This window comes from Pan troglodytes, chromosome 13, assembly GCF_028858775.2.
Source record: "Pan troglodytes isolate AG18354 chromosome 13, NHGRI_mPanTro3-v2.0_pri, whole genome shotgun sequence".
In the NCBI taxonomy this organism is placed as follows: Eukaryota; Metazoa; Chordata; class Mammalia; order Primates; family Hominidae; genus Pan; species Pan troglodytes.
In genome coordinates, this window is record NC_072411.2 from 46,435,001 (window position 1) to 46,460,181 (window position 25,181).

General features: G+C 37.6%; 1 protein-coding gene across 6 annotated transcripts in view; it reads right to left on the reverse strand.

Annotated features, from left to right (window-relative positions):
- ZEB2 (zinc finger E-box binding homeobox 2) overlaps window positions 1–25,181 on the reverse strand; it is a 132,159-nt gene that overhangs the window by 3,582 nt on the left and 103,396 nt on the right. For all 6 annotated transcript variants that reach the window (XM_001158061.5, XM_001158120.6, XM_063790477.1 and 3 more), the window contains 5 exons: window positions 13,231–13,419; window positions 12,313–12,527; window positions 9,601–9,709; window positions 6,703–8,672; window positions 4,805–4,985 (listed from right to left, as the gene is read on the reverse strand). In XM_001158061.5, coding sequence (XP_001158061.1) covers window positions 4,805–4,985; window positions 6,703–8,672; window positions 9,601–9,709; window positions 12,313–12,527; window positions 13,231–13,419 — 2,664 coding nt within the window. The remainder of the gene's footprint in view (window positions 1–4,804; window positions 4,986–6,702; window positions 8,673–9,600; window positions 9,710–12,312; window positions 12,528–13,230; window positions 13,420–25,181) is intronic.

Sequence of the window (25,181 nt, forward strand, 5' to 3'; positions counted from 1 at the left end):
TTTCCATTTGGAAAGACACCGTGGTAGGAAGGTAATTTAAGACGAAGCAGACGTGTATTTGGGAAAAAGACAAGAGGTTTTGTCTCCCGGGAAACTTCATGTCATTATGTTATGAATTTGGTCTCACTTGTGTGGACTTGGACCTTAAAGGAAAGGATGCTGTCAGGAGAAAGGATAAGACGTTTCTAGTCGCAGCAATTCATCCATAGGGGCAGTGTTAAATGAATATGATTATCTGGGTTCACATCCATCATTTATGACAGGCTGTGCATTCTCAGGCATGTTAACTTCTCTCAGGATCAGTAGGTAAAAGGAAGATCATTTGGGGACCTAACTCATGGACTGGGCATAAAGAATAAGGAAGACAACTTATGTAAAGCATTTAGTACAAGGATTGCACATAGTAGGCACTCAGTTAATGTTAGATCATTTTATTCTTATTCATTAATACATGTTCAATAATTTCTCAAGTTCTAAGTAGGACGCATGCAGCAGGAGCAGAGTACATGGAAGTAATAAATCTGAATAGAGAGAAGAGAAATTGTAGATGAAAATTTTCTTGATGCTCTAGTTGCTACGGCGTGTATGGGCAAACTGTCCTACAACCTCTTTTGGATACTAATGTCTCATTAGCTCAGGAGCACAAAAAGGTCAACTACTTAGGTAACTTCTGGAAGAGACTGTATGAATAATTTTGAATGAACATTATGATATGGCTTTCTTTTCCAAAGCAACAAAACACAGAGCAGTGTCCAGAGAGAGCAAGCATCCTCTGTTATAGGTTTCAAGGCCTGTTAGCAATGCTTCGGGCATGCCCACTAAACTGCAGTCTGTCTTAGAGATATGCCTTGGTTATAGACATTCAATTTTCAGAGAACTCATTCGATAATAAACAGTATGCTTATAATATGCATATATTAATCCTGCATTATGAATTGACAACCTGAAAAAATAAAATGTTCAGTTATGATACCATGCAAAGGATAGAATCTGGGAGCAGGTGAGAGTTTTGACATATACCTTACACTAAATAGTCTACTGATCTCCAGAAGTTTCAGTGATAAATTCAATTTAAATAGTAACTGACTTGGACATTCATCTCTTTTTAACTTGTTTTGCTGGTTTACCTGATTCAAATCAAGATGTCCTAGAATTAAATTTCCACATGACCAAGATTCAGAACATCCAAATTGATACTGAGTGAATCAAGCTTTCTTAGGGTAAATATTTTCTCTAATATCTAGATTTGTGATTCACCTGACAGCTAGAATGGTAACTGAACTTAATAATAAATGAAAGGTTTGTGGTATGAAAAAAATTACCATATAACTGAGAAACAAGATTGACTGGTAAATTTATTTAAAACTTAGACTTATCTACTCAAAAGTAGAAACATTTGTATTACTTTTCTAAATAAGGTGGGTTTCAAAAGCACCTACCATGATGTCTCAACAGAGAAAGCACTCAATAAAGGTCAGATTTAAATTTTAGAATACAAATGAGTTCTTGACAGTGCCTAACAGGAGTTTCAGAGTTTTTAATTTCACAGTCCTTGTTTGTGACAATTAATTCTGTTGAAGTCAACATTTACATAGTGTTTCCCTCCTCTGTCCCAGTCCCAGGTCCCAGGAAAAGCAAGCAAGCAATAAGCCATTGGTAAGAAAAATGAAGCATGATGACTTTGGTATCTGCCTAGGAAATAAATTGAGGCAAAAAAAAGCACTGGGTCTCAAGAATAAGTAGCTCATAATTTCCTTCTTAAGTTAAACGATTCTATATGTAAAATTGTAGACAGACATCACAAACACACTTTACCAAGGACACATTCATAATCAATGCATAATGAAATGATGATTCAATTTTATTTCCCGACCTTAGAATCAATCAGTCCCAAGACAGTTCTCACTTATAATTTTCATCTTAGTGCATTCTCAAAATATTACTAGTGCTTAATGTAAACAAATGAAAGGCTAGTGGGATAGGAACTATCCCACAGGTTCAATTGGGATAGGAACATGGACTAAATTTCCACATACATCACATCAATAGAAAATCCATGAAGAACTTGATTTGAATAGAACCTAATACACTGACAGTAGTAACGTCATGAGATGTTTGGTCAAGTGACCAAAAAGTTAACATGCTGGAAACTTGACAAGTTGGAAAGCCAACAGGAAGATAATTAATCACAAGTTTAGAGAAACCATTGAATGATTAGCATCTTGTTGCTAGGCAATGTTTCGAGGCAGCAGCTCTCACATCTTGAAGGAGCAGAATATTTTATTTTTACTTTAAAAAACAAAGTTTGTTTGTTTATTTATTTATTTATTTATTTGAGATGGAGTCTCACACTGTCGGCCAGGCTGGAGTGCAGTGGCCTTATCTTGGCTCACTGCAACCTCCGTCTCCCGGGTTCAAGTGATTCTCCTGCCTTAGCCTCCCAAGTAGCTGGGATTACAGGCATTCACCACCACACCCAGCTAATTTTGTATTTTTAGTAGAGACGGGGTTTCTCCATGTTGGTCAGGCTGGTCTTGAACTCCCGCTCTCAGGTGATCCACCTGCCTCTGCCTCCAAAAGTGCTGGGATTATAGGCATGAGCCACCGCATCAGGCCTGAAGTTTATTTTTCAAATAAATTATGCATATTTGTGTTTGTCAACTTTTGGGCCTCTCAACTATCTACAGACCTATGAAGGTTACAATTCTCTAATTTATAAGAAGTAAATATATTGACTGGATGTCAATGTGTATGATAGCCCTCACTAAAATAAAAGTTGTACACTCACCGTGTAGTAAATGATAGAGTTTGCATATGGTCATATAATAAAACCAATCAGAGAGGGAAAGATGCCTTCAGTGATGTGCCTATTGTAGCTGAATAATGGAATACAAAATATATTTAAGGTTGATTAAAATATTAAAATTAAAGTAAAATTTAGGTATGAAAATATCTTTACTTTGTAAATGCTTAAGTAGCACTTAGTACTAAAGAAAATATCTATGCTAAAAGAAAATTTTGATGTTTCAAACATTGAATTATATAACACAAGTATAAAAGCTGTTTGGATTTAGATTGGGTTGTCTTTAAGGTATCATTAAACTTTTAAAATAATAACAATGAATATCAGACAGCTAAAGAAAAAGAAAACTGTATTGGTTGGAGTAAGAACCCTGTTATTTATCAACCTTGTTGCTTCACAAAAACCCTCCCCACACTATCAGGCTGATGCTGGTCACTTGAGCTGCCTCCAGCATGTGCCCAGTGAGGAATAATAGCCGATGATGAGTACGAGTACTTCCCAAGGACAGTTTTCAGTGACAGAAAAGAGTGCCTTGTATCTAGGTAGTCAAAATATGACAGGAAGTATTCACCTTCCCTTCGCTTTTTTTTTTTTTTTTTTTTTTGAGATAGGGTCTCACTCTGTTGCTCAGGCTGAGGTGCAGTGGCACAATCACGGCTCACTGCAGCATCGACCTCTTGGGCTCAAGCCATCCTCCTACCTCAGCCTCCCAAGTAGCTGGGACTACAGGCTTGAGCTACCACATCCAGCTAATTTTTAAAAAATATTTTGTAGAGTCAAGGTCTCACTATGTTGTGCAGGCTGGTCTCAAACTCTTGGGCTCAAGCAGTCTTCCTGCCTTGGTCTTTCAAAGTGCTGGGATTACAGGCGTGAGTTGCTGCGCCTGGCTCATATTCCCTTTTCTGTCTTCCTTCTTTTTCTTTTGTGCCTCATCATCGCTTTTCCCCCAAAAAGCTTTCCCCCCAAAGTGCTAGTTTTTTTTCCTCCATATTGAAATGTTTGATACTAGACTTCCTGGTTTAGAATGAGTTGTTTTCCTATACTCCCCTATTTTTTTTGTTCCCTCTTGCCAAAATTTTGATTGAGATCCTACACTTTCCCCCCCCCATCCAGGGCTAATACAGCATGCCAAATTTCCAGTGGAGAAGAATTGGAGATGGGCTAGGGGTAGGGATGAGGTTCAGCTACCTTATTGTTCAGGGAGGTGGGGATGGAGCCAGGGAGGAAACACAAGTGGAGCTCAACCATAGAGCTGCAGATCTTGGATTGTGGGAAGTAATATTAAATTACATATGGTACTTCATCTTTCTTTTCAAAAATTAACCCACTATCTCTCTACTCATAGTGAAGAATTAGGCTGTTTTCTTGTCAACTCTTTGTAATTGTTCCTAATTAGTAATGCATGAATTGGAAATATACTAATTAAAATTTAGAAAGTTTTATTTCAATCTTCCAAATATAGGTGGTTTCAAGTAGCTCATCTGATCTATTACTTTTCTTTTATGGCACTAATGCCTTTAGTTCTTTCAAAATGTGGCGAATTAAAAAAAAAAAAGCAAACAAAATTACCCCTAAATTATGGCTTTCTTGGTGTTTTGGATGATGAAACTAATGTATTACTGTCTGAATTTCTTATTAGATTTTTACATATATAGGTTCATCTTAAGCTTTGAAACTTAAGAATGTGAAGGTATTTTCAATAACTGGCTGTGTCATGCCATTTCATTGCCCTGGCCATCTGACTGTCCCTTTGACATAATTTCTAAATTTGGTTTACAGAATAACTGGAAAGATATTAAGACAAGCACACTCATAAAGACATGAATGATCCAATAAACAGGCAACAAAAAAGTCCTACTGAGCTCGGCAAAAGCATTATTTCTTCCTTGTTGAAGGTATCAGCATATGTTACATCTTATGTTGCAAAAGTGTGCTCATTAAATATTATGAAATGTACAGCAGGACGGGAAGCTCTAACCAGTTAGGCAAAGTCACTCATACCTGTGTGTTCGTATTTATGTCGCAGAAGGGAACTGCTTTTCTGGAATGTCTTGTCACATAAGTCACACGCATACATGCCACTCTCTGTCTTCTTGATCTTCTTGCGAGACAGACAGGAGTCGGAGTCTGTCATGTCATCTAGGCCTGACATGTAGTCTTGTGCTCCATCAAGCAATTCTCCCTGCGATAGAATCACACAGTTCAATACAGTGGCTTCTCTTTGTGCTCACACCAAACAACTTCACATAGGGGGACATTTGGAGAACCTCAAAATTGCTTGCTACTAATTGATCGAGTTAAACATTTTTTTTTTCCATGAACAATATATGAGGTCTCAATATGCAGTATATGCAACAATATATGCAACAAAAATATAAACTTCTCTGCCCTGGAAGGTAGATCTCACTGTTTTTCAAGGACAGGAAATGGTCAACTCTGAAGGTGAGAGAAACAAATTTTTCTAAAATCCTTCATTTCCTTTATACCAAGAAATACCCATGAGTGAAAATTTAACATTGAAATTTGTGTATTTTCCAGTATGCTTAACTTTAGAAATGATCTGTAGCTGTAGAAACCCGATTTTAATTGAATTTTATATTTAGGTACAAAATGTTATTATTATGCAATCTATTTAAATGTATGTCTACCAACTAAAGGCCTCAAGCTATATTTTTATATTTAATTTTCTAATTTGAAATAGGGAATATTAATAACACTTTTTATCAATGTTCTATGTTAAAACAGCCTTCAGCATTGAACAATAATGAATGTGGATCAGTAAATTATTAAATTTCTTGATATTTATTTTGTCTTGATCCAAAGGAGTGCAAACTTGCATGATAACATACATTTCCATTTGCTAGCCCACAGTTCAGTTTTCTTAGACTATGTTTGTACTAATTAATATTAGAGAAGATTAAATAGGCTTAAATACATTTACAAAGAGGGCAGATGTACTGTAAATTGGAATACTGGAACAGCTGTTACAGAGGTGCACTGCTACTTACGCTCTTATTTTGCAAACAAAGATTATATGCTGCATAATGTTAAAATATAACTGCTTTCCTATTTGATAAAGCATAATTATTAACTACTTTGAAGATTTGGTAAGAAGTCATGTGAAATATGGAAGATATTTTTAAAAATACTCTTCAAAATAAACCATTCTCTGTAAAACAAAAGTACCTATTAAAATGTGTATATACATTATTGCAAGTTGTGCACATCTTTATATTTATTTATTTATTTATTTATTTAAGACAGAGTCTTGCTCTGTCTCTCAGGCTGGAGTGCTGTGGCACGATCTCTGCTCAGTGCAACCTCAGCCTCCTGGGTTCAAGTGATTCTTCTGCCTCAGCCTTTCAAGTAGCTGGGATTACAGGCACCCACCACTACACCCAGCTAATTTTTGTATTTTTAGGACAGATGGTGTTTTACCATGTTGGCCAGGCTGGTCTCAAACTCCTGACCTCAAGTGATCCACCCTCGTTGGCCTCCCAAAGTGCTGGGATTACAGGCATGAGCCATCACACCTGTCCTGTGCACATCTTTAAAAGCACGTGACGGTTATAAACTTTAACTTCTAGCACCTAGGTAAGTCCTACCAAATATTGTCACCAAAGTTTAATTTTAAAAGCAGATGAGTCCATCTAAATACATCTCAAAATAAATATTAATTTCTTCTTTGTCCTTTTTGTTTTTAAAGCAAATGTGCTTAGAGTACAGTGATCCACTGTTTCATCCATTTTTCTAGCCCACTGACGGTTTTAGGTTCATGTTAAAGCAAACTCTTCTGTTTCTGCTGAGTTTTTTCACTAAGATTTTTTTTTCCTACATGCACATAATCAAAATAATTGCCACCTCTTTTCTTCATAGCAGAAAAACATTTGTCTCTTTACCTGAAATCCTTGTTTCCGCTGGTACTTTCTCCTTTGCTGCATATCAGCAAAAGTAGCTGCTCCAGTTGGGTAGGTGTAGGCCATATGTGGTAGGAAGCTCATCTGATCCAGTCCTGGGTATGGTCGTAGCCCAGGAATACTGGTCTGGACTGGTGGCATGAAAGTAGCAGGGGGAAATGCGCTTTGAGGTGGAAGAGCTGTGTATAAAGGTTTGGCACTAAATGGGTTCATGCCGAACACTGGGTTAGTGCTTTTGTTGTCCAGATTATTTGAATTTGAAAATTCCTTCTTGATAAAAGTCAAGTTCAGAGGCTCATCTGAGTTTTCAGATGAGGAAGAAACACTGTTATGATCTAAACTGATGCTACTAGCTTTTGTTTTGTTCTTTGTGGCTATAATACTTTTGGGTTCTTTCATTTGTTTTGGTAATGACAAGTCTAAAGGCTCAGCCTGGAGCTCCTCAGAAGAGAAGCTGTTTGGAGTGTATGAACTACTGTGGGAGTTTTTAGAAGATGTGGAGGAAAGATTTAAGGGAGAAGGAGTATTACTCCTGGAGTGGTCCAATTTTTCAACTGGTTTAATATTGGTAAAATGGGAAGGTTTTGTTAGCCTGAGAGGAGGATCACAATTCGTAACACTGTTGTGGAGTTCTGCTATAGATGGTGATGTTATGGAGTCCATAGGTTTTACAGGAGACCTGGGTAATAAAGAGTCTTTTGTGGGAGGGTTACTGTTGGGAGCTAACGGCTTGGAGCTTCTTTCCAGGGATGGGGACCTGGAATTTGAGTACTGGTAGACTTTTCGTTGTTCAAACCATTCCTTCACAAATTCCTGAGGAAGGCCCACAGCAATGGAAATTTTCAGCAGTTCATCGGAGTTGGGCTCCATGTTCATAGCATAGTATGCTTTGAGTACAGACATGTGGTCCTTGTATGGGTTGATGGGGCTTGTCATTCCTTTCTCAGAAAGTACAGATGACAAGAGGAGGGCTTTATTATCAACAAAAACTCCGGCTTTGTTGGGGACTATGTTTTCATGAGGCTGCAGGACCGCCTTGATCTCTTCATTCATCTTACAAAGGTAACGTTCATGCTGATGCAAAGGGATGGGGCCAGGAAAACTTTCTTTACAGAACTGGCATGAAAATGGAGTGGATATGTTGTGGTTCTCAATCATTTTGTCATCGGTGACCAAATCTATTAAAGTACGTAGCTTCTCTTTCTTTATATTACTGATCTGTCTCCTTGAGTCAGTAGTCAAGCTCTGGAGGCAAGCTTTGGCTTCATTGACTTTTTCCAACGTATAGTCAATAATACTTTTAGTGGCACCATTATGACTCACTACCGGAAGACCGACAGGCGGAATATTAGGAGAAGTAACTCCTTGTTCCTCAGGTTGAGAGCATGGATCCTTCATGTGATAACCTTTCAACTTTGAAATTTCTTCAGCCTTGCAATCCATTTTTTGCCTGGAAACAGTATTGTCCACAATCTGTAGAACCTTTTGTACCTCACTTAAATTACTATTCATGGTGGGAAACCCAAGTAAAGGGGCTTCCATCCCTACACCTAAGTGCTGCATTGGACTCTGAGCAGATGGATGAACTCCTAAAGGGCTGGTGGCTCCAAGCCCACCATTCATAAAGGGACTAGTGCCACTAAACCCGTGTGTAGCCATAAGAACTTTATAGTCATTGAAGTCTAGTGGTTCTGTTTTAATTTTAAGTAAGCCTGTCTGTTCAGACATACTAAGTGGTTTTCCATTCTCCAACTTGTTTCTTAACTGGGTAATGGCTGAATTAGTAGGAGAAGAAGAAACAGAATTAGGGGAAGAACCCGTCTTGATATTGTTTCTCATTCGGCCATTTACAGAGATTAAACCAATACATTTCTTGCTGCTGATGTGCGAACTGTAGGAACCAGAATGGGAGAAACGTTTCTTGCAGTTTGGGCACTCGTAAGGTTTTTCACCTAAAATGATAATTAAAATTACCGTTACATTTCCTTGATTAGGTAACAATTGCAATTGTCTACCAAGAGAAGAATCTGTGAAACCAAATGAAAGGAACACAATGGAGTACCTCTACATTCTAGGTACTTAGATTAGAATTATGTGACCATAACCGTTTCTGAGCTTTATCTACCCTGGGAGGACATAATTCAAGTTGTTCACAGTGGAAGGTAAGGGCTATCTATGCCTTTTTCAGCTGAGATCCCAAATCTTGTCTGCCATTGGCAGCCTCCTATTTAAACAGAGTGTCAGATTAATGTGTGGTCAATAGCACAATAAAGATGTCACAGTATTTAAAGGGAAGTGTAGCCATGGCTTTAATAAACTTTGTGGAGATTCCATTGATTCTACCAATCCAACTAGTCCTTTGAATAGCATCCAATTTGGTAATAAAATGCTTGGCAGAGCTATCAAACTAGTTATAAAGAGGAAATCTCAGTGGTAGGATTCTGTTCTGTGATCCACGGCCCTCAGGAATCAGGGAGTATTTATCATACATAGCTCTTATCCAAAATTCTTCACCCTTTTTTTCATGGTTAGGTCTCAAAAATTAATATCCTTCAGAATTTGCCAGTTGAGTTTCCTCAGGTCAAAAATATTTATTCTGGAGAAGCGGTTTTAAAAGGACAAAAAGGAGCCTCTAGATTTTGTAATAAATCAAAGCATTTGTAATTTTTAAGACATGTAAGCATTCTGCTTCTTTTTATAAGACAGTGCTACTGGTTGTACCATAAGTCTCATGAACACAAATCAGGCACACAGAGTTGATGAAATAAATGGATAGTTCCAAAAAGCTACAAATAGGACTGTGTAAATTTTAAACAATCTTTTAAAACTCCCCTAATTAAGTAAAATGCAAATGCGAGCTCCAGCACCTCTGCTACTCACCACTGTGAATTCGCAGGTGTTCTTTCAGATGGTGTTTATATTTGAAGGCCTTGCCACACTCTGTGCATTTGAACTTGCGATTACCTGCTCCTTGGGTTAGCATTTGGTGCTATAAAAGGAGAAAGACTGACATCAGTTTTGTGCAGGAGGAACAAAGAAAATTTGTTACGAATATTTTTAAAAGGCCTCTGTTTTTCAGACAGGCCAAAAGGTTTGAGTGCATGCTTATTTATCTGCTCAGTCTTTCAGAGTTGCAATAAAAGTGATAATGTTGGTAATAAAATTGGAACAAATAAAAAAAAGTGCTTTCACATGCGCATCCAACACTTGCTTTAGAATTATTTCTGTAGTGTCTTTTCCAAAATGTTTCTTTGAACCTTTGGGGACGAGGAAGTATAACTGTAAAGATATTTGTTGTTTTTCGTGTTTACCACAAATTCTAAAATATGAACATTCTCTGCTAGAATGTGACAATTCTGTCAAGAAAAAAATATTTTCCTGAAAATTCTGAATAGTCTCAAGAAAAACCACCCCCACACAACAAAAGTTATCAATTTTTTTGTATCAGCATAAAAGTAGATCTTATACTGAAGCAATCTAAAATTTAAAAAAGAAAAAAAACCCGATCCCAAACCAAAAACACACAAACAAAAAAACCTTGACTATAAATATTTCATTACATGATGAGCATGTTTAAATATCCTATTCATTGTGCCAGTAGCAAATATAAGCCCAGTTTTTCCTGAGGTGTCGCCTATCCGATTTGATTCATTATCAAACGTAAGAGACAACATCTTGGGTTATAGCTGCTTGAGCAGTTTTATCACAGGCCAGTAGGAAAGACTTCAACGACTTTTCATTTTCCTTTTTAGTAGTGTGCTAGGGAGTAGGGACAAAAAAGGAAAAAAAAGTTTGCTGAAAAGACAAGTTAAAAGCAGCAAAGATATAATCAAACACAGCTGACCTTTTTGAACAAGGGGAAAAAAGCAGTGTGACTTAGAATTCTGGAAAAAAAAAATGCAGTCATCCACTCTGGATGCTCAAGGTAGGAGGTCAGCCTTTTTCTAGCAGCAATGACACAAAAGCCTTTTGCAAAAAGACAGCACAGAAACGGTATGACAACTGCTAGGGTGTGCTGAATCTTCCCACATTCCTAGTGAGACAGATGGTGTTACATGGGACACAGGGAGGTTTGTTCAAACAGCAGCAACCTTCAAAGATCAAGCAGAGCCCAGCCCGCCGAGCGCCATTGAGGGACCAGCGCTCATATGTTGCTGAGTTGCATAAACAAACAGCAACAGCTGCTTTGTCTCCCCCCACAGCCCTCAGAGGACTACTATAAACTTTAGTTGTGCCACTGTTAATATGATACAATCATTTTAATTTACTAATTGTAAATGCCATGAGCAAATGAGGGGACTTTTCAACACCAAAGCTACCATTCATAATGCGCCAACACAATCACACTTCTGCATGTGAAATTTAAAGCGGTTATGCTAGATAAATATCTAGGCACTTTTTTTTCCTTGAGTTTTTGTGCATATAAGCAAGGGGAGATAAACTGTTACATAAGTGCAACTATGCAAGCATATTTTTTATAACTCATCTTTGAAAAGCATTCAGGTGACAAGCCCAATCAGATATAAATGGAATAATTTACATGAGCTGTTCTCCTAAAATAGTAAAATTCCATAATCTAGTCTTATCACCATTATTGACTGTGTTTGCTTATCCTCATTTTCCTTATTCAAAGAAAATGAAGGTTATAAGGAAAAACTAAGAATTTTGAATACAATATCGTGTTCAATAATTTTAAAAACAGACATGGTGTCAAGACTTAAATTAAGTGATTCCGGATCTGTAGGGCCAGTTATTGTGACTTAAGGCACACCACTTCTGTCCATGCAAACATATCATAATATCAATTTGCAGAGCCAATCCTCCCAATGGGAAAGAGGAGTTTTGATGTAACATTTAAGGAACACTGTGAATCAATCCTATTCAGTTGTTTTAAAGATTTAAGAAGCTATACTTAACTGTTGAAGACAGAGTTTTTATTTTTGAGACAAGTAAGCAAAAAGAGGGGGAGTAATTTTAACATTTAGCTACAAATATGTATATTAAGGGATCATTTTTAATGTACATCCAATGTTTTAGTACTAATCCAATTTATTATATATATATATACACAGATAATATATGCCTTTTTGATTTTCCTTAAAACACTTAGATTTCATAAACTAGTAGCAGCTTATAAAAATACTCTAAGTAATTGAAGGTGTTATATGAAAAATGAAAGAAATACACACTTCTTTTTCTATGACTTAGATCCTATATGAAAAGAAAATTTCTAAGTAAAGCGAGGTGAAAAATGGAATTAAAATTGCTGAGATGTTTAATAATGTATAATTAAAATGCTACAATTTCATTCACTTTTTGTGGAACATAAAAATGAAACTAAAGTCAAGTTAAAGTGCAAATAAAATTTCTAAATTAGAAATTAACACACTCATTCGATCGTGAACATAAGACTATTAAATCATATTAGAAGAGACCATCAAAAAATCATTTAGACCTCAATTAAAGCTATTACCATTAAAAGATCTGCATCTTCAAAATGCCATGAAAAATTAATAATGATTGCCAATCAAAGCAATATCGTTTCTCTAAGGAGTTATTATAGAAAGAAATCACTTAAAACCATCCCCCCACCTGATCTGTCCCTGGCTTGTGCGTCACCATATGCCGCTCGAGCTGGGTGCGGTAGGCAAACGTGTAGCTACAGAGAGGGCAGGAAAAGTTCTCTTCATTCTTCTCGTGGCGGTACTTGATGTGCTCCTTCAGTGATGTCAAGCGCTTGTAGCCCCGGTCGCAGTAGGGGCAGGTCAGCAGTTGGGCAAAAGCATCTGGAGTTCCAGGTGGCAGGTCTGTAGCCGAGAGACAGAGAGAGAGAGAAGCGGGCCAAAAGGTCAGTAAATCAATGGCAGCTAATGGGCTGACTGCCCAGGATGGTATGACAGGAATCACTGCAATCTGCTCCACAGAGTGCCATCATTGCACCCGGCCCCCTCGCACACCAGTCCCCTCGCATGCCCAGGACAGACTTGTCGGAATCAGCTCACACTGTGCTCGAAAATTAATTAATTACTTCAGGTTTTTTTTTTGGGGGGGGTGGGGGGACTTAAACAGCTGATAAATGAGGAAATTCTCTTTAGGTGACTGACAGTTCCTATGAAACCTGTAGCCACAGATTACTCAGGAACTCACAGTGTGAAGGGGCGTTTCAGGTGTCGGTGGAGAAGAACAAAAGGTGAGGGAGTGTCGGTCTCAACTTTTTTTTCCTCAAAAGTAAAATATTTCAGAAAGATAGGAATACATTTAGATATTTTTATCTCTTAGAAATGGGCTCTAATTGTTCTTGTTCTTTATTGGATGTACAAATGACACAAATTTGCTGACAAAAAAATTTCACAATACCCTAAAATTACAGTTCTAATCTTTGCTCATGAAATTCCATGCCTCTGCAGCTGTTCTTCAAATTTTAAGGTAAACACCCAGGCATGTAGTGCATTTGTAATTGTAACAGCTGCAGAGGTCAGTGCAGTGGCTAAAAATGATTTACAGCCTCACCATTTTCTTCTTGCCCATTGGCCTCTGGCGTGCCAAGGCGAGACAGCTCCTCAGGGGCTTCTGGGTAAATAATGGCTGTGTCACTGCGCTGAAGGTACTCCTCGATGCTGACTGCATGACCATCGCGTTCCTCCAGTTTTCTTTTGGCAAAGTATTCCTCAAAATCTGATGTGCAATTTGCATTCTTCACTGAAATCATAAAAGGAGAAGAAATGTTGTTTCCGGGCCTTCTTCCTAGGATCCCAAGTCCATCTCCATCATAGCCAGTGAGAAATGCTGACTTGCAATAGACTACAAAACCTAGTTTATTTGTAAGAAGTGTTGAAGATGACCGATTATTGACTGAATGCTTATTCTTGCAATATATGCAAGAAGGCGGGCACTTTGCTTCAAGTTAAATAAGCACATTTTATTTTATTTTTTCTTCCTGGAATATTAGTCTGTATATACAAAGAATGAAAGAAATTTAAAATGTTTTTCATAAAATTTTTTTTAAAAAGCCAACAACTGCATTCTAAGATCCATAAACATTAAAGATAATATAAGATTAAGCCTATTTTAATAGTCTATCTGAAATTTCATTTTCTTTTAAGAAAGGTATATTTAATTTTTCATTGTCCACTAGACTGAGCGTCCCTAACCACAGATACATCCTGTTGCTAAATATAAGTTTTTAACCCTCCACCCTCTGAATGTCACAGACAGCCAGGACTACATAGTCTGAGACAGATGCAAAAGGAAAGATATTCCTAGACAGATAATAATGCAACTTTGTTAAAAAAAAGCACCAGAATGTGGCATTTTATCTTTCCCTATAATTTTAATCTTTAGTTCCGTATTTTAAAGCTGCTGAAAATAAAATTAAGCTCACAGCTGATAGAAATAAAATAAAAAGTAACAGAGGGAGTTAAGAAACTGGTGTGTGATTTTGATGTGACTTTAACTTTTGTAATTATGACTCTATTCCTGTGAAATGAATAACAGTTGTAACTCAATTTTAGCAACTTGTGTCATAAGATTTTGTATATTTGAAACCTCTAGATGTGTTTCTGAAATAAGATGTGGCTTAGATATCATAAATAATATTTTTATGCTAACAAAGTTGGGAGAGTAGCTGTTATATTATTCTTTATCCTAAGTAGGTGAAAAAAGTGCTTTGCTGGTACAATTAATGGTGGAATCCTATTATCATAGTTTTTGAAAGCAGTTAACCTTGGTGCCACGAGATTCTTTACCTTGTCTTCTCTACCATAAACAATATTATAGTATTTGACATACTAATTATCTTTGGCAACTGTGGCAGGGTGATGCGCAAGCAAGCTAGGCAATTTTTTTTTTTTTTTGCTTTCATGATTATGAACTTGGATTTTTGATGAGGGGAATAGAAAGTGGAACCATCCATTAATTCAACAAGTATTTTCTGAATGCCTAGTGTGTGATAGGCATCATGTCATGCTCTGGTGAGCAAAAAACAGTTCTAGGCTCATCCTTTGGGAAGCCATGAGAGAGATTAATACAACTGATATTATCTCCAAAGTAAACACATCATTACAAACTCAGATAAGTATTATGAAAGAAAGTTATATACTGGTATAAAAAAAGTAACAGAGGAACCTGATGGCAGCTAGAAGATCAGGAAGGTCTTAACTGAAGAAGCATGAAGTTAACTAAATGTAGAAGCTGGAGAAGAGCAGCATGTGCAATGTGGTGACTGAAACAAGCATGGGACATCTCAGGATGTTAAAAAAAAAGGACAGTGCTGGAGTGCAGAGGATGAAAGGGGAACCGCGTGATGTAAGGGTGGAGAGTAAGGCGGGAGCCAGACCATGCAGCAGGTAAGAGCTTGTTTAAGGATTTGGGTTTTTACTCTAAAAGAAGCAGGAAGCTATTGAAGAGTATTAAGCAAGGAGGATGGCTGGATGAAACTATGATTATTTGCATTTTTAGATGACATCCTTGGCTATAGTATGATAGGGATTGGAGAAAGAGAAAAGTAGGTCCTGGGAATCCGGTTAGGAGGTTCCTGTCCTAGGCCAGGCAAAAGATACTGTTAAGGAATTGATGATGGAGATGAAGGAAGTGTCTGGATTTGAGAAATACCTAAGATATAAAATTCCTCAGATTCATTTGGGAAAGAATTCAGTTTGTCAAGTTGGGAGATGCTAAGGTACCTCCCTCAGGTTTATACTTTCCAAATTTGATGGATGGTAGGTGACATTCATCAAAGCAAAGAACACTAGAATTCTAAAAAGACTTGAAACTATAAACAAATATATGGGACCAAATAAAAGGAAGTGGGAGAATTACACTATGTGGACCACTAAACTAAGTGCCAGTAATCCTGAATGCTGTGATCTCAAACCTTTCTTTTTTGCCTCTGTAACTTCTAATAAGTTTAACAAGAACAACGGTCTATTCCAAGACTGTATTTCCCTCAAAAATAGATTTGGAATGTACAGTAGTGGATTAAGATTTTATAACTTGAAATTTTGCTTAAATCTGTTATTAGCTGGACTTAATAAAGAATATGGGCTTTAGATAAGATCACTTTCCTCTTGCTGTATGCACAATGTCATGGATGCTTTCCAATGGATACTTATTGGTGGTGACTGTGATGATGTCATTTCACTTGCATCACTGAGCCCCTATGGAGTATGTAGAAACTGTCAACTTGCATAAAGTATTTGCTCATTGTTTTGGATCATCAAAATAACATCAGATCTATAAAAAAAATCACCTTTGACTTTTGATGGGAAGAAAGGATAAAAGGGGCAAAATGGCGGAGCCAAGATGAATGTCTTTTGAGTAACTTCACTGATTTTATCAGTAACTGACTTCTTTTTCAGTACTATGACAGCACAAAGTAACATAATAGCTCCTTTCTGAATTCGTATCTACTTGAGGGTTGTCAATGGTTTATGTTAAGGGTTAAGACATGGTTTAAGTTTTTTGAGAATATTGTCCTACTTGATGACCTTAGTGTAACCTAGTAAACATAGATGGATGTACATTTAATATCCTAATTTAATCTTGATATTTCAGCAACTATTTGAATGATCTGGCTATCTTTGCATGAATTTTCATTTGCATATGAATGTTTCCATCAGAAATGTAATCATATGCAAATTCAATTGGATTTGCATTAATAGCCTTTTGGCTTAAAAGGGAGGAAAATTCTGATTTTTCTGGATAGGCAAACAAAACTGCATCTAGATACACTACTGTTGTTTGGAGAGGTAATTCAATTGCTAGATCAAATTTGGCTATGCTAGATTTCTATGTCAAATGTGATGGGGACAAAATACATCAAATCATGTGCTCTCTTTAAGGATTCATCTTTGATCATTTTTGTATCCTGGGCATTGAATATATTGCCTAGAAATTAGTAGCCTCTCAAGAATCATTTATGGGATGAATGTGGAATAAATTATGTCCTTAACACTAATCTTGGTGTAGAGATCTTTTGGTAAAAGGAAGCATAAAATAAGATACCTGCAGCTGAGCTAGGGACTTAGACCTAATACTCAGGCAACTGTAGAATAATTATTTGATAAACTGTGTAGTAGTGGTCATAAATACTTGCAAGAGTTTGATAGGGCTCAGATAAGTATTCAAAAAGGGTTTCATGAAGAAGATGTCACTCAATCATTTAAATCCATTTGCTCCATCTGGATATTTCTTCATGCTGTATAGATATTCTGTTGTTTATATATCTCATATACCTAGGGTCACTTAAGTGGGCTAGAGTTAAACCTCCCAGAAACTAGGTATCACCAGCATGAATCTAATGTAGTTTTTCCCTGAGGTGCAATAGGTGCTAGTAATATACAGTTTTTCTGCCCAGTACTTCAACATTCACCTTGTCCTAGGAATGCTTCTCCATTTCCTGATTGCCAAGGCTTATGGTACCCAAGGAGCTGCTGTGTTACCATGTGATCCTGCTCCCCTAGCCACAGTTGATCTCTGTTGCTCAGGTGAGCCAATCTCAGTCCTCTCTTCTCCAGGCCAACTTGTTGATTGGTCCAGGGTAGCCAATAGATCCAATTAAATTCAATAAATCCCTTCCCTATGATTTTAGGACTTTGTTCCAGAAAAAGCATCAAGGCAGTTTTTTTTTTCTGCCAAGTGACTGTAGCTATAAAATGTGGAATGAAGGAATTGTTATTTTCCATCTAGAAAAAGATTTATGAAGAGAGAATAAAGCAGACATACAGAGAAAAGCAGACAAGATTGCATGTTCTGACAGTTCATTTCTAGCTCTTCTCGTTCCTGAGGCTGAGGTGCACCTTGCAGTGGTTCTGTTGACCACCTTCCTTAAATTCTGTGAGTCAAGAAACTTCCTTTTCTGCTTGAAGGTATGTTGTGTTTCTTAAAACTAACTTATGTTAGTCTCTTAAAACTAAAATCACCCTAACAATTATAATACTAGGACAAATGATGGGATTCAATTTTGGTTACTCTCAGAATTGTTGGGAAGAATGAAGTTTTGATTGTATCTGAAAGTTTGTATGTTTGTTTTTAGAAAGATTATGCAATAATGTGTACTGGACACAGGAATGAGGTACAAAAGTAGCTGAAAGGTTGTAGAATTCTTCACTGCATTTTTCTAGTGTAAAATCAATCTCATTTTCCTTCTTTCTGTAATCCTCTTCACTCCCTGGTCTCTTTGGAAGAACTGCCAAAACACACTGACAAAGGATATTTGCATGGTATTTATGATCAAACCATAACAAAAATTCACAAGAAGCCTCAAGTAATTTCTTCCCATACCTTCTCCAGAGATTTTGCATTTAGTCCTAAAATTTATCCTAATGTCTTGCAAATATCTCTCAACCTTCTCTAAGGTTAGATAACCTTTTCTCTATCCAAAAAAAGAATATCTAGCTTGGGCAACAAATCTTGTCTCTATAGAAAGTAAAAGAATTAGCCTGGCATGGTGGTGCGTGCCTGTGGTCCCTGCTACTGGGGAGGCAGAGGTAGCAGAAATGCTTGAGCTTGGGAGGTTGAGGCTGCAGAGAGCTGTGATCGCACCACTGCATTCCACCCTGAGTGACAGAGTGAGACCCCTGTCTCAAAAAACACACACACAAAAAAAGTTGTTTTTTGTTTGTTTGTTTTTTTTTTTTGAGACGGAGTCTTGCTCTGTCGCCCAGGCTTAAGTGCAGTAGTGCAATCTCGGCTCACTGCCAGCTCCGTCTCCCAGGTTCACACTATTCTCCTGCCTCGGCCTCCTGAGTAGCTGGGACTACAGGTGCCTGACATCACGCCCGGCTAATTTTTCGTATTTTTAGTAGAGACAGGGTTTCACCGTTAGCCAGGATGGTCTCGATCTCCTGACCTCGTGATCCACCCACCTCGGCCTCCCAAAGTGTTGGGATTACAGGCGTGAGCCACCGCGCCCAGCCATAAAAAAGAATGTTAATTAAAAATGTTTCCTCATGACCATGTGTATTTTAATATTGTTAGATTGTTAGGGTGAATTTTCAGGTCCCTTTTTGTCAGGAAAGCCTCAGTTCTCTCGGCAATATGTTGGCCACTCTTACTAACGTTGCTTATTAATGACACTTTTATAAATATCTTTATGGCTGTGTTAGATAATTGATTTTTCAGACAGATAATAATAAATATCAATATAGACTGGCCTTAAAAATTATTGCCTAAAAATCAAGCGATGTTAACAGAACTCTAAATAAAAGAGAAATATTGGTCCCCAAATTAGTCAGCCCCCATAATCAAGTTGCTTTAGAATACTTTCTCAAAGATACTTAAAAGTGGGCTTTGCTTAGTGTTTACAGGTAATGAAATATAGACCGGATACTTATTCTTTATCATTTTCTGTTTCCCTTTGGCATTCATTTTCTTTATTTGTAGCAAGCCTGTGTTCACAGTGGAAGACAGGTACTCTATTATCACTGGTTAGTGTCCTGCATGCTTTTAATTTTCATAAAAAATGGAAGAAAATTGAATATTATGTTAAGCCATTTAAGTAAACATCAAAATGATAAATAATTCTTTTTAAAAAGAAAATATCTTGGAAGGTACAGAGGAGTTGCAGCAAGTATATGTAAAAAACTGAGTAGAATCATCCATCCATCCCCTTGTTTAATAACTGTTTATTGAGTGCCTACTAGTGCCAGTGTTCTTGGAAATGAGGACATGAGTGGTTAATTTTTTTCCTACTTCTGTGATTCACCCATTTGGAGATATATACACATAATGGTTGTGATTCTGCAATATATAGACATGTCTATATATATATATATATATATATGTATGTGTAATAGGGCATCTCATACACACACACACACACACACACACACACTTCCCCAGTGTAATGTAATGTATATAACATAAATTATGTATTTATCATATAATCTGGCTTTTGCTTACTTCACTATGAAAGGCAAAGGGACCTGAAGAAGCAATTACAAATCTAGGTAACTGTATTTATCATCTTTTTGAAAAACAGCCTTTTTGTTAACATCTCAGATGATAAGAAAACACAAAAATTATTTTGAATGTAGTCATTTGTATTGAGTTTTTTAGTTTAAGGAAGCACGTATTCAGCATTTGTTGAGGTCTATAGATTCTCATGGCTACTTGTTTAAAGTTGACTAATTAATAAATGTAAGCTTTTCATCATTAAAAATGCATGTATGCGTTTTTGCAGAAGGCTTCCAAAAGACATATTGGCACTAGATACCTAAAAACAACCGTGAGGGAAGAGGATGATCTTTTTCTCATTACACAGCTACATGGGCGGCCTCGCAGAGCCTCCAACTGGTACAGAGGCATGGATAAAGCCAGGTCGTCAAGAGCAACAGAAAAGTTTTCTGCTCTTCCTGGGAATTAGTACAGCATCTTGGCTGCTCTCTCCACCCTTGCTCTGAACATGGCTTTCTCCAGGGAACACATGTTCAGATGCCAATGAGAGTTTCTCATGTAAGAGAGCTTCAGGAGAGCGAGGTGAAGAGTGGACAAGGAATGGGAATCTGTAGTAGTCTGCAGTATCAAATATCTCCCTAAACAGCAGGAGATCTTACATTAGGGGATTTTGAATATCAAGATGTAGAGACTGCTAACACTCAACGATTTTGATTGCTGTGTATTGGCACAGAATGATAGAGTCCATTACTTTTTAAAAAATTCCCAAGATAGGCCGGGCACGGTGGCTCACGCCTGTAATCCCAGCACTTTGGGAGGCCAAGGTGGGCGGATCACCTGAGGTCAGGAGTTCGAGACCAGCCTGACCAACATGGAGAAACACCATCTCTACTAAAAATACAAAATTAGCCGGGCGTGGTGGCACATGCCTATAATCCCAGCTACTAGGGAGGCTGAGGCAGGAGAATCACTTGAACCTGGGAGGCGGAGGTTGCGGTGAGCCGAGATTGTGCCACTGCACTCCAGCCTGGGCAACAAGAGTGAAACTCCATCTCACACACACACAAAAAAATTCCCAATATAGACAATATGCACTTGTCTTTCACATTACTGTGTAACCTAAAAATTTGGAATTGGCATATTACCAAAAAGATAGACTAGTTTATTATATTTTAGAGGAGTTGATGAAGTAAGGTGATTTTGCCCAGCAATTCAATGCTCTTTTCTTGTGCTTTATGTAGAGACACGTGAAACCTAAGAATGCTCGGGACAGTCAGTGATTTTCAAAAGTCAGTGGCATCCGTATTATCTGGGAGCTTGCTTGAAATGCAAATTATTGGGGCCCATCCAAACCTATGGAACCAGCAATCTGTGTTTTAACAAGTCTTTCACGAAATTCTGACCCTTGTCCAATTTAAGAACTCTACAAATTCAATCCTCTGCCTCGCATGGCTAAATGAGACATTCATAACATGATTTTGGAGAGAAGCACAATTGGTCCCATATTATTATTATTAGGTAGCTTTCCTGACTATCTCAGCCTGAGTTCACATAGACTTCCTTCTTCACTTACTGAATGTCATCTGTGTGTCTCAATCATCGAATTGATCACATCCCATCGTAATCTTTCTCTTACGTGTCTGTGAGCTGATAAAGGAATGAACCATATGTTATTCAGCTTTGTGTCACCAGCACCTAGCATAGTGCCTGGGTCGCAGTTATTATGCAATAATTGAATGATTAGGCAAGGTTCAGGGTCCTTGGACTCCTCATTTTGGCTCAGTTATTTCATGTTTTTGAATTTCAATTTCCTCATCTGTAAAATGAGCCAGGGTGTGCTTTCTGGGGTGTCCTCAAAGTTCCAGAATTCCATAATTTCAATTAATTAATTACTTTAATCAGTTTGCTTTTTCTTTACTGGCTAGGCCTAGAGAATTTTATCTGTATTCTTTTCCATTAAAAACTCAAAACAACACAGCTTTCTGATGGGGAAAACAAACATGCAGATTAAGAGAAAATATTTTGGAAGTGCCTGGAAACCCCAGACAACATCACAAGCAAAACAGCGCTTATTAAATATTTGTTGAATGAATGAAGGAGGCACTCAAGAAGCTTGAAATATCAGTTATTTCTTGTGGGAACACTTGCTGTGAAGTGAAGATAGCTGCTCCTAATCGCAAACAAAGCTAATAAAACAACAGCGTTCATTAGCCAGGAAGTGAACAGGCTCTTCTTGGGGTTCACTGATTATAGTCTGAAAATCATCCCCCGTCTCACCTGCCAAGCACTACTTCTATTTTTCTCTCCTCCAAACCTATCTCTTTCTCCACCTTATTTTTAAAAACTCAATGTATGAAGTTAACTAAGAAATTAAAAAATAATGACTTCCCTGACGGATGTCTGACTGGCAGACAAAACTCTTCCAACCTATAAAAATGTGATAGATACAACCAAGAAGAATATGACATACTTTGTAATAGTATGAGTCCCTCCTTGTTAAGTATTTAGGTACTAACTGAATTATCTGATAAACTGATTTTGTACAATTGATTAACATTATATATCCACTCAACTCTTGCAGAGAAATACGTTATAATCAAACTTGTATCGCTTCTGTTACTGATATAAGAAAGCTAACTAATTTAAAAGTTTTAATTTAAGCTCCATGTTAAGAGGAACAGGAGAAATTGAGAGTTATTAAACCAAGAGTATAGTGAAAGTAAAAAAAGTTCTTCTTCTTTCCCCCACTTTCCCCTATGCTAACAATGTGATGCACAGAATTGATGGTTAAAGAGACTTAATTGCTGGCTAGGCTGCCAACCTTATACTAATATTATCAGTTTAGGGGAGTTACACCTGGCACCACTGTATTTCTTGCTGAGGCAAGATTTTCAGTCTAGATCTGGATCTTTACTTGGGGTTCAATTGCTCTGGAGACACCCAAAGAAGGATCCTGTAAACTTAGACCTAACTGGCATTTCTGTTCAATACTTGAAGCACTGCCTCTCTGATTCCACCACTTCCCATCCTAGCTTGTACTCTGCTATTCTTCTCATATATTTTGTGAGACATGAACAGGACTGGCTATATGGTTGGTGGGGCCCAGTGTAAAATGAAAATGTTGGGCCCCTCATTCAAAAATTGTCAAGAGCTTCAAGACAGCAACTGCAGAGCCAAACAAGCAGCCCTTCTCAGTGCTGGGCCCTGTGCGACTGTGCAGGTCCCAGACCCAGGAAGCTGGCCCTGTGTATGTTATCGTGAGGCAGGGCCCCCGAGAGCCTCCCATCCCATGACGGCTAGTGCAGTCCAGTAATTTTTTTGTTCATGCTTCCAGTAAAATTTCATTAGAAGAAAGGGCAGGGTGGGGTGGAGTTCAAAATTTCTAGCCTGATTTCCTCATTTAACAGATGTTACAACTAAGGTACAGTGAGGTTAGTGATTCATACAAAGTTGCACAAGTAATTTCTGGAAGAGCTGTATGTAGGATTTATGTATCCTGACTCTTCACCCACTGCTCTTTCTACTGCACCATAATGACTCAACATGAGAGAAAGAGGCAAGAAAAGAGAGAACCTCATCTTTTTAGTTTTTCATCATGCCTGACTTGATACCATTTGAACAGGCCCTACATACTGAAACGATCACAATGACATTATAAGCAATTCTAAATAGCAACATTATTACACCATACAATGAATATGGGGGGAAGTCAGTTAAAATGCCCACTTCAGAGAGAGAGAGTGTGTGTGTGTGTGTGTGTTTGTATATGTGTGTGTAGAAAATTTTTACTTTTTTTCTTTTTTTTTAAATGTCCCCATTCCTCTGAATCCTAGACACTTGTTTTATTCTTACATTTTTTTTTTAACTGGGTAATCCAGAGCTGGGTCTAGTGGGGCAAAGAGAACACATAAAAGTTTTTCAAATTCTCTGTTCAAGATGCTTATTTAAAATTTCCATTTAATATTTAAGGATTGTATTTCCTAATTTGACTGTTTCTAATTTGTAATCAAGTTTCTAAAGGCGCTCAATAAAGAATAACTTTCCATAGCACCTTGCAAAGGTGAATTTTTATTAGGTATTATTTTAACATCTGTTAAAATAGCAGGTATTAGTTATTAGTTGGCAGATATTAGATATTTTGTGGTTATAGTAAACAAGAAATGCCTCAAGCTTAACTTTGGACTAGAAACCAAAAAAAGAACTTTATTCCCGGTTCATTTTGCTTTCCCATTTCACATATTACTCGTTATTCTCCTCCCATGCTTAATTATATCCTCCTACATGTGTTCCACTTTTTCAGACTAAATGAAACTGTGTCATCCCCTGATAATAACCCATCCCTTACAGACCTTTTCCACAGGGCCAAAATGAATCACAGAACAAAGAGGAAGGGTCAACAAACTCCTTAATTCACGCTACTGCTTCCAATCAATGTTCCTGTTTCGTCAACTCACTCATCATTTATTTCTTTATTTATTCATTAATTCAACAAATACCCTGGTTATGAACCATTAACACTGTATAAACCACTGCATCCTCTGAGAGGGATTATGGAGAAGAGCAGACCTAACCTCTACCCTCAAATAGTTTCCACTCTGTAGCTGTAATGGTTTGAAGTCGAAAGTCATCCATTTTCACCGTCATGTTTTAGGACATTGCCTGTATACTGCAAGCAAAATGACGCCTGTCCCATGATTACATTTCCCACAGGATGCCATTGCATTCTGGGAAACTTCACCACTTAATAGGTAGTCCATGCAGAACCTGGCTTCATAGTGCTTAGGCTTTCTCTAATCCAGCAACATGGATGGCCACACTTGCTCCTGGGCTAACCCTGGGACAAGAACCAGAACCGTGAACGTTTGCTCTCTGATTTCTACTTTCTCCCCTTCCCTATCATCCAGTTTCTCATTCCCTTGAAACGTGTACTTCAATGTGACAATCAGGCCCTGAAAAGTTCCCTAGTCCATTTTACCCATTCTGATTTTATTTACCTCAGTTCACCTTGGAACTTGAAATCATCACTTCCATCTCTGTCCCTTACACTTGTATCATTCTTACCCTGCTGAACTACGATCCAGTCCAATTTCTGGAGTATCAAACGTATCTTAAAAAAATCTTAAATAATAGTATAGTCTTGTTGCAGACTATGTTTTCAAAATGGGATATTCCTTCCTAATAATTGAATCTCCATGCATTGTCCACAGCAATTATTCTACGTGTCCATGTCTCAAGATTCCAACTGTATTCCTATTCCCTTACTGCTGACTGATAGTCTCTTTTTCCTATTGACTTCAAAGAGTGCAACCAATACAGTGTGTATTCCTTGGATCATCTTAAATTGACAACATTCTCTCCTATCATCATTCTGTCTTCTTCTTCTGATCTTACTGCTAAAAAATAAACATTATTGTGGCTATCATCTAAAATTATTCTCTTACAACTCGTTTGATAACCCACTCCATCTTTCACCCAGTCTCCTTTTACATTTCAGCCTTTCTCTCTTTCTCTCTTGTGCACAGAGGCATACCCAGCAAGTCTTTGTCTTGAAGAAAGTCTTCCCTGAA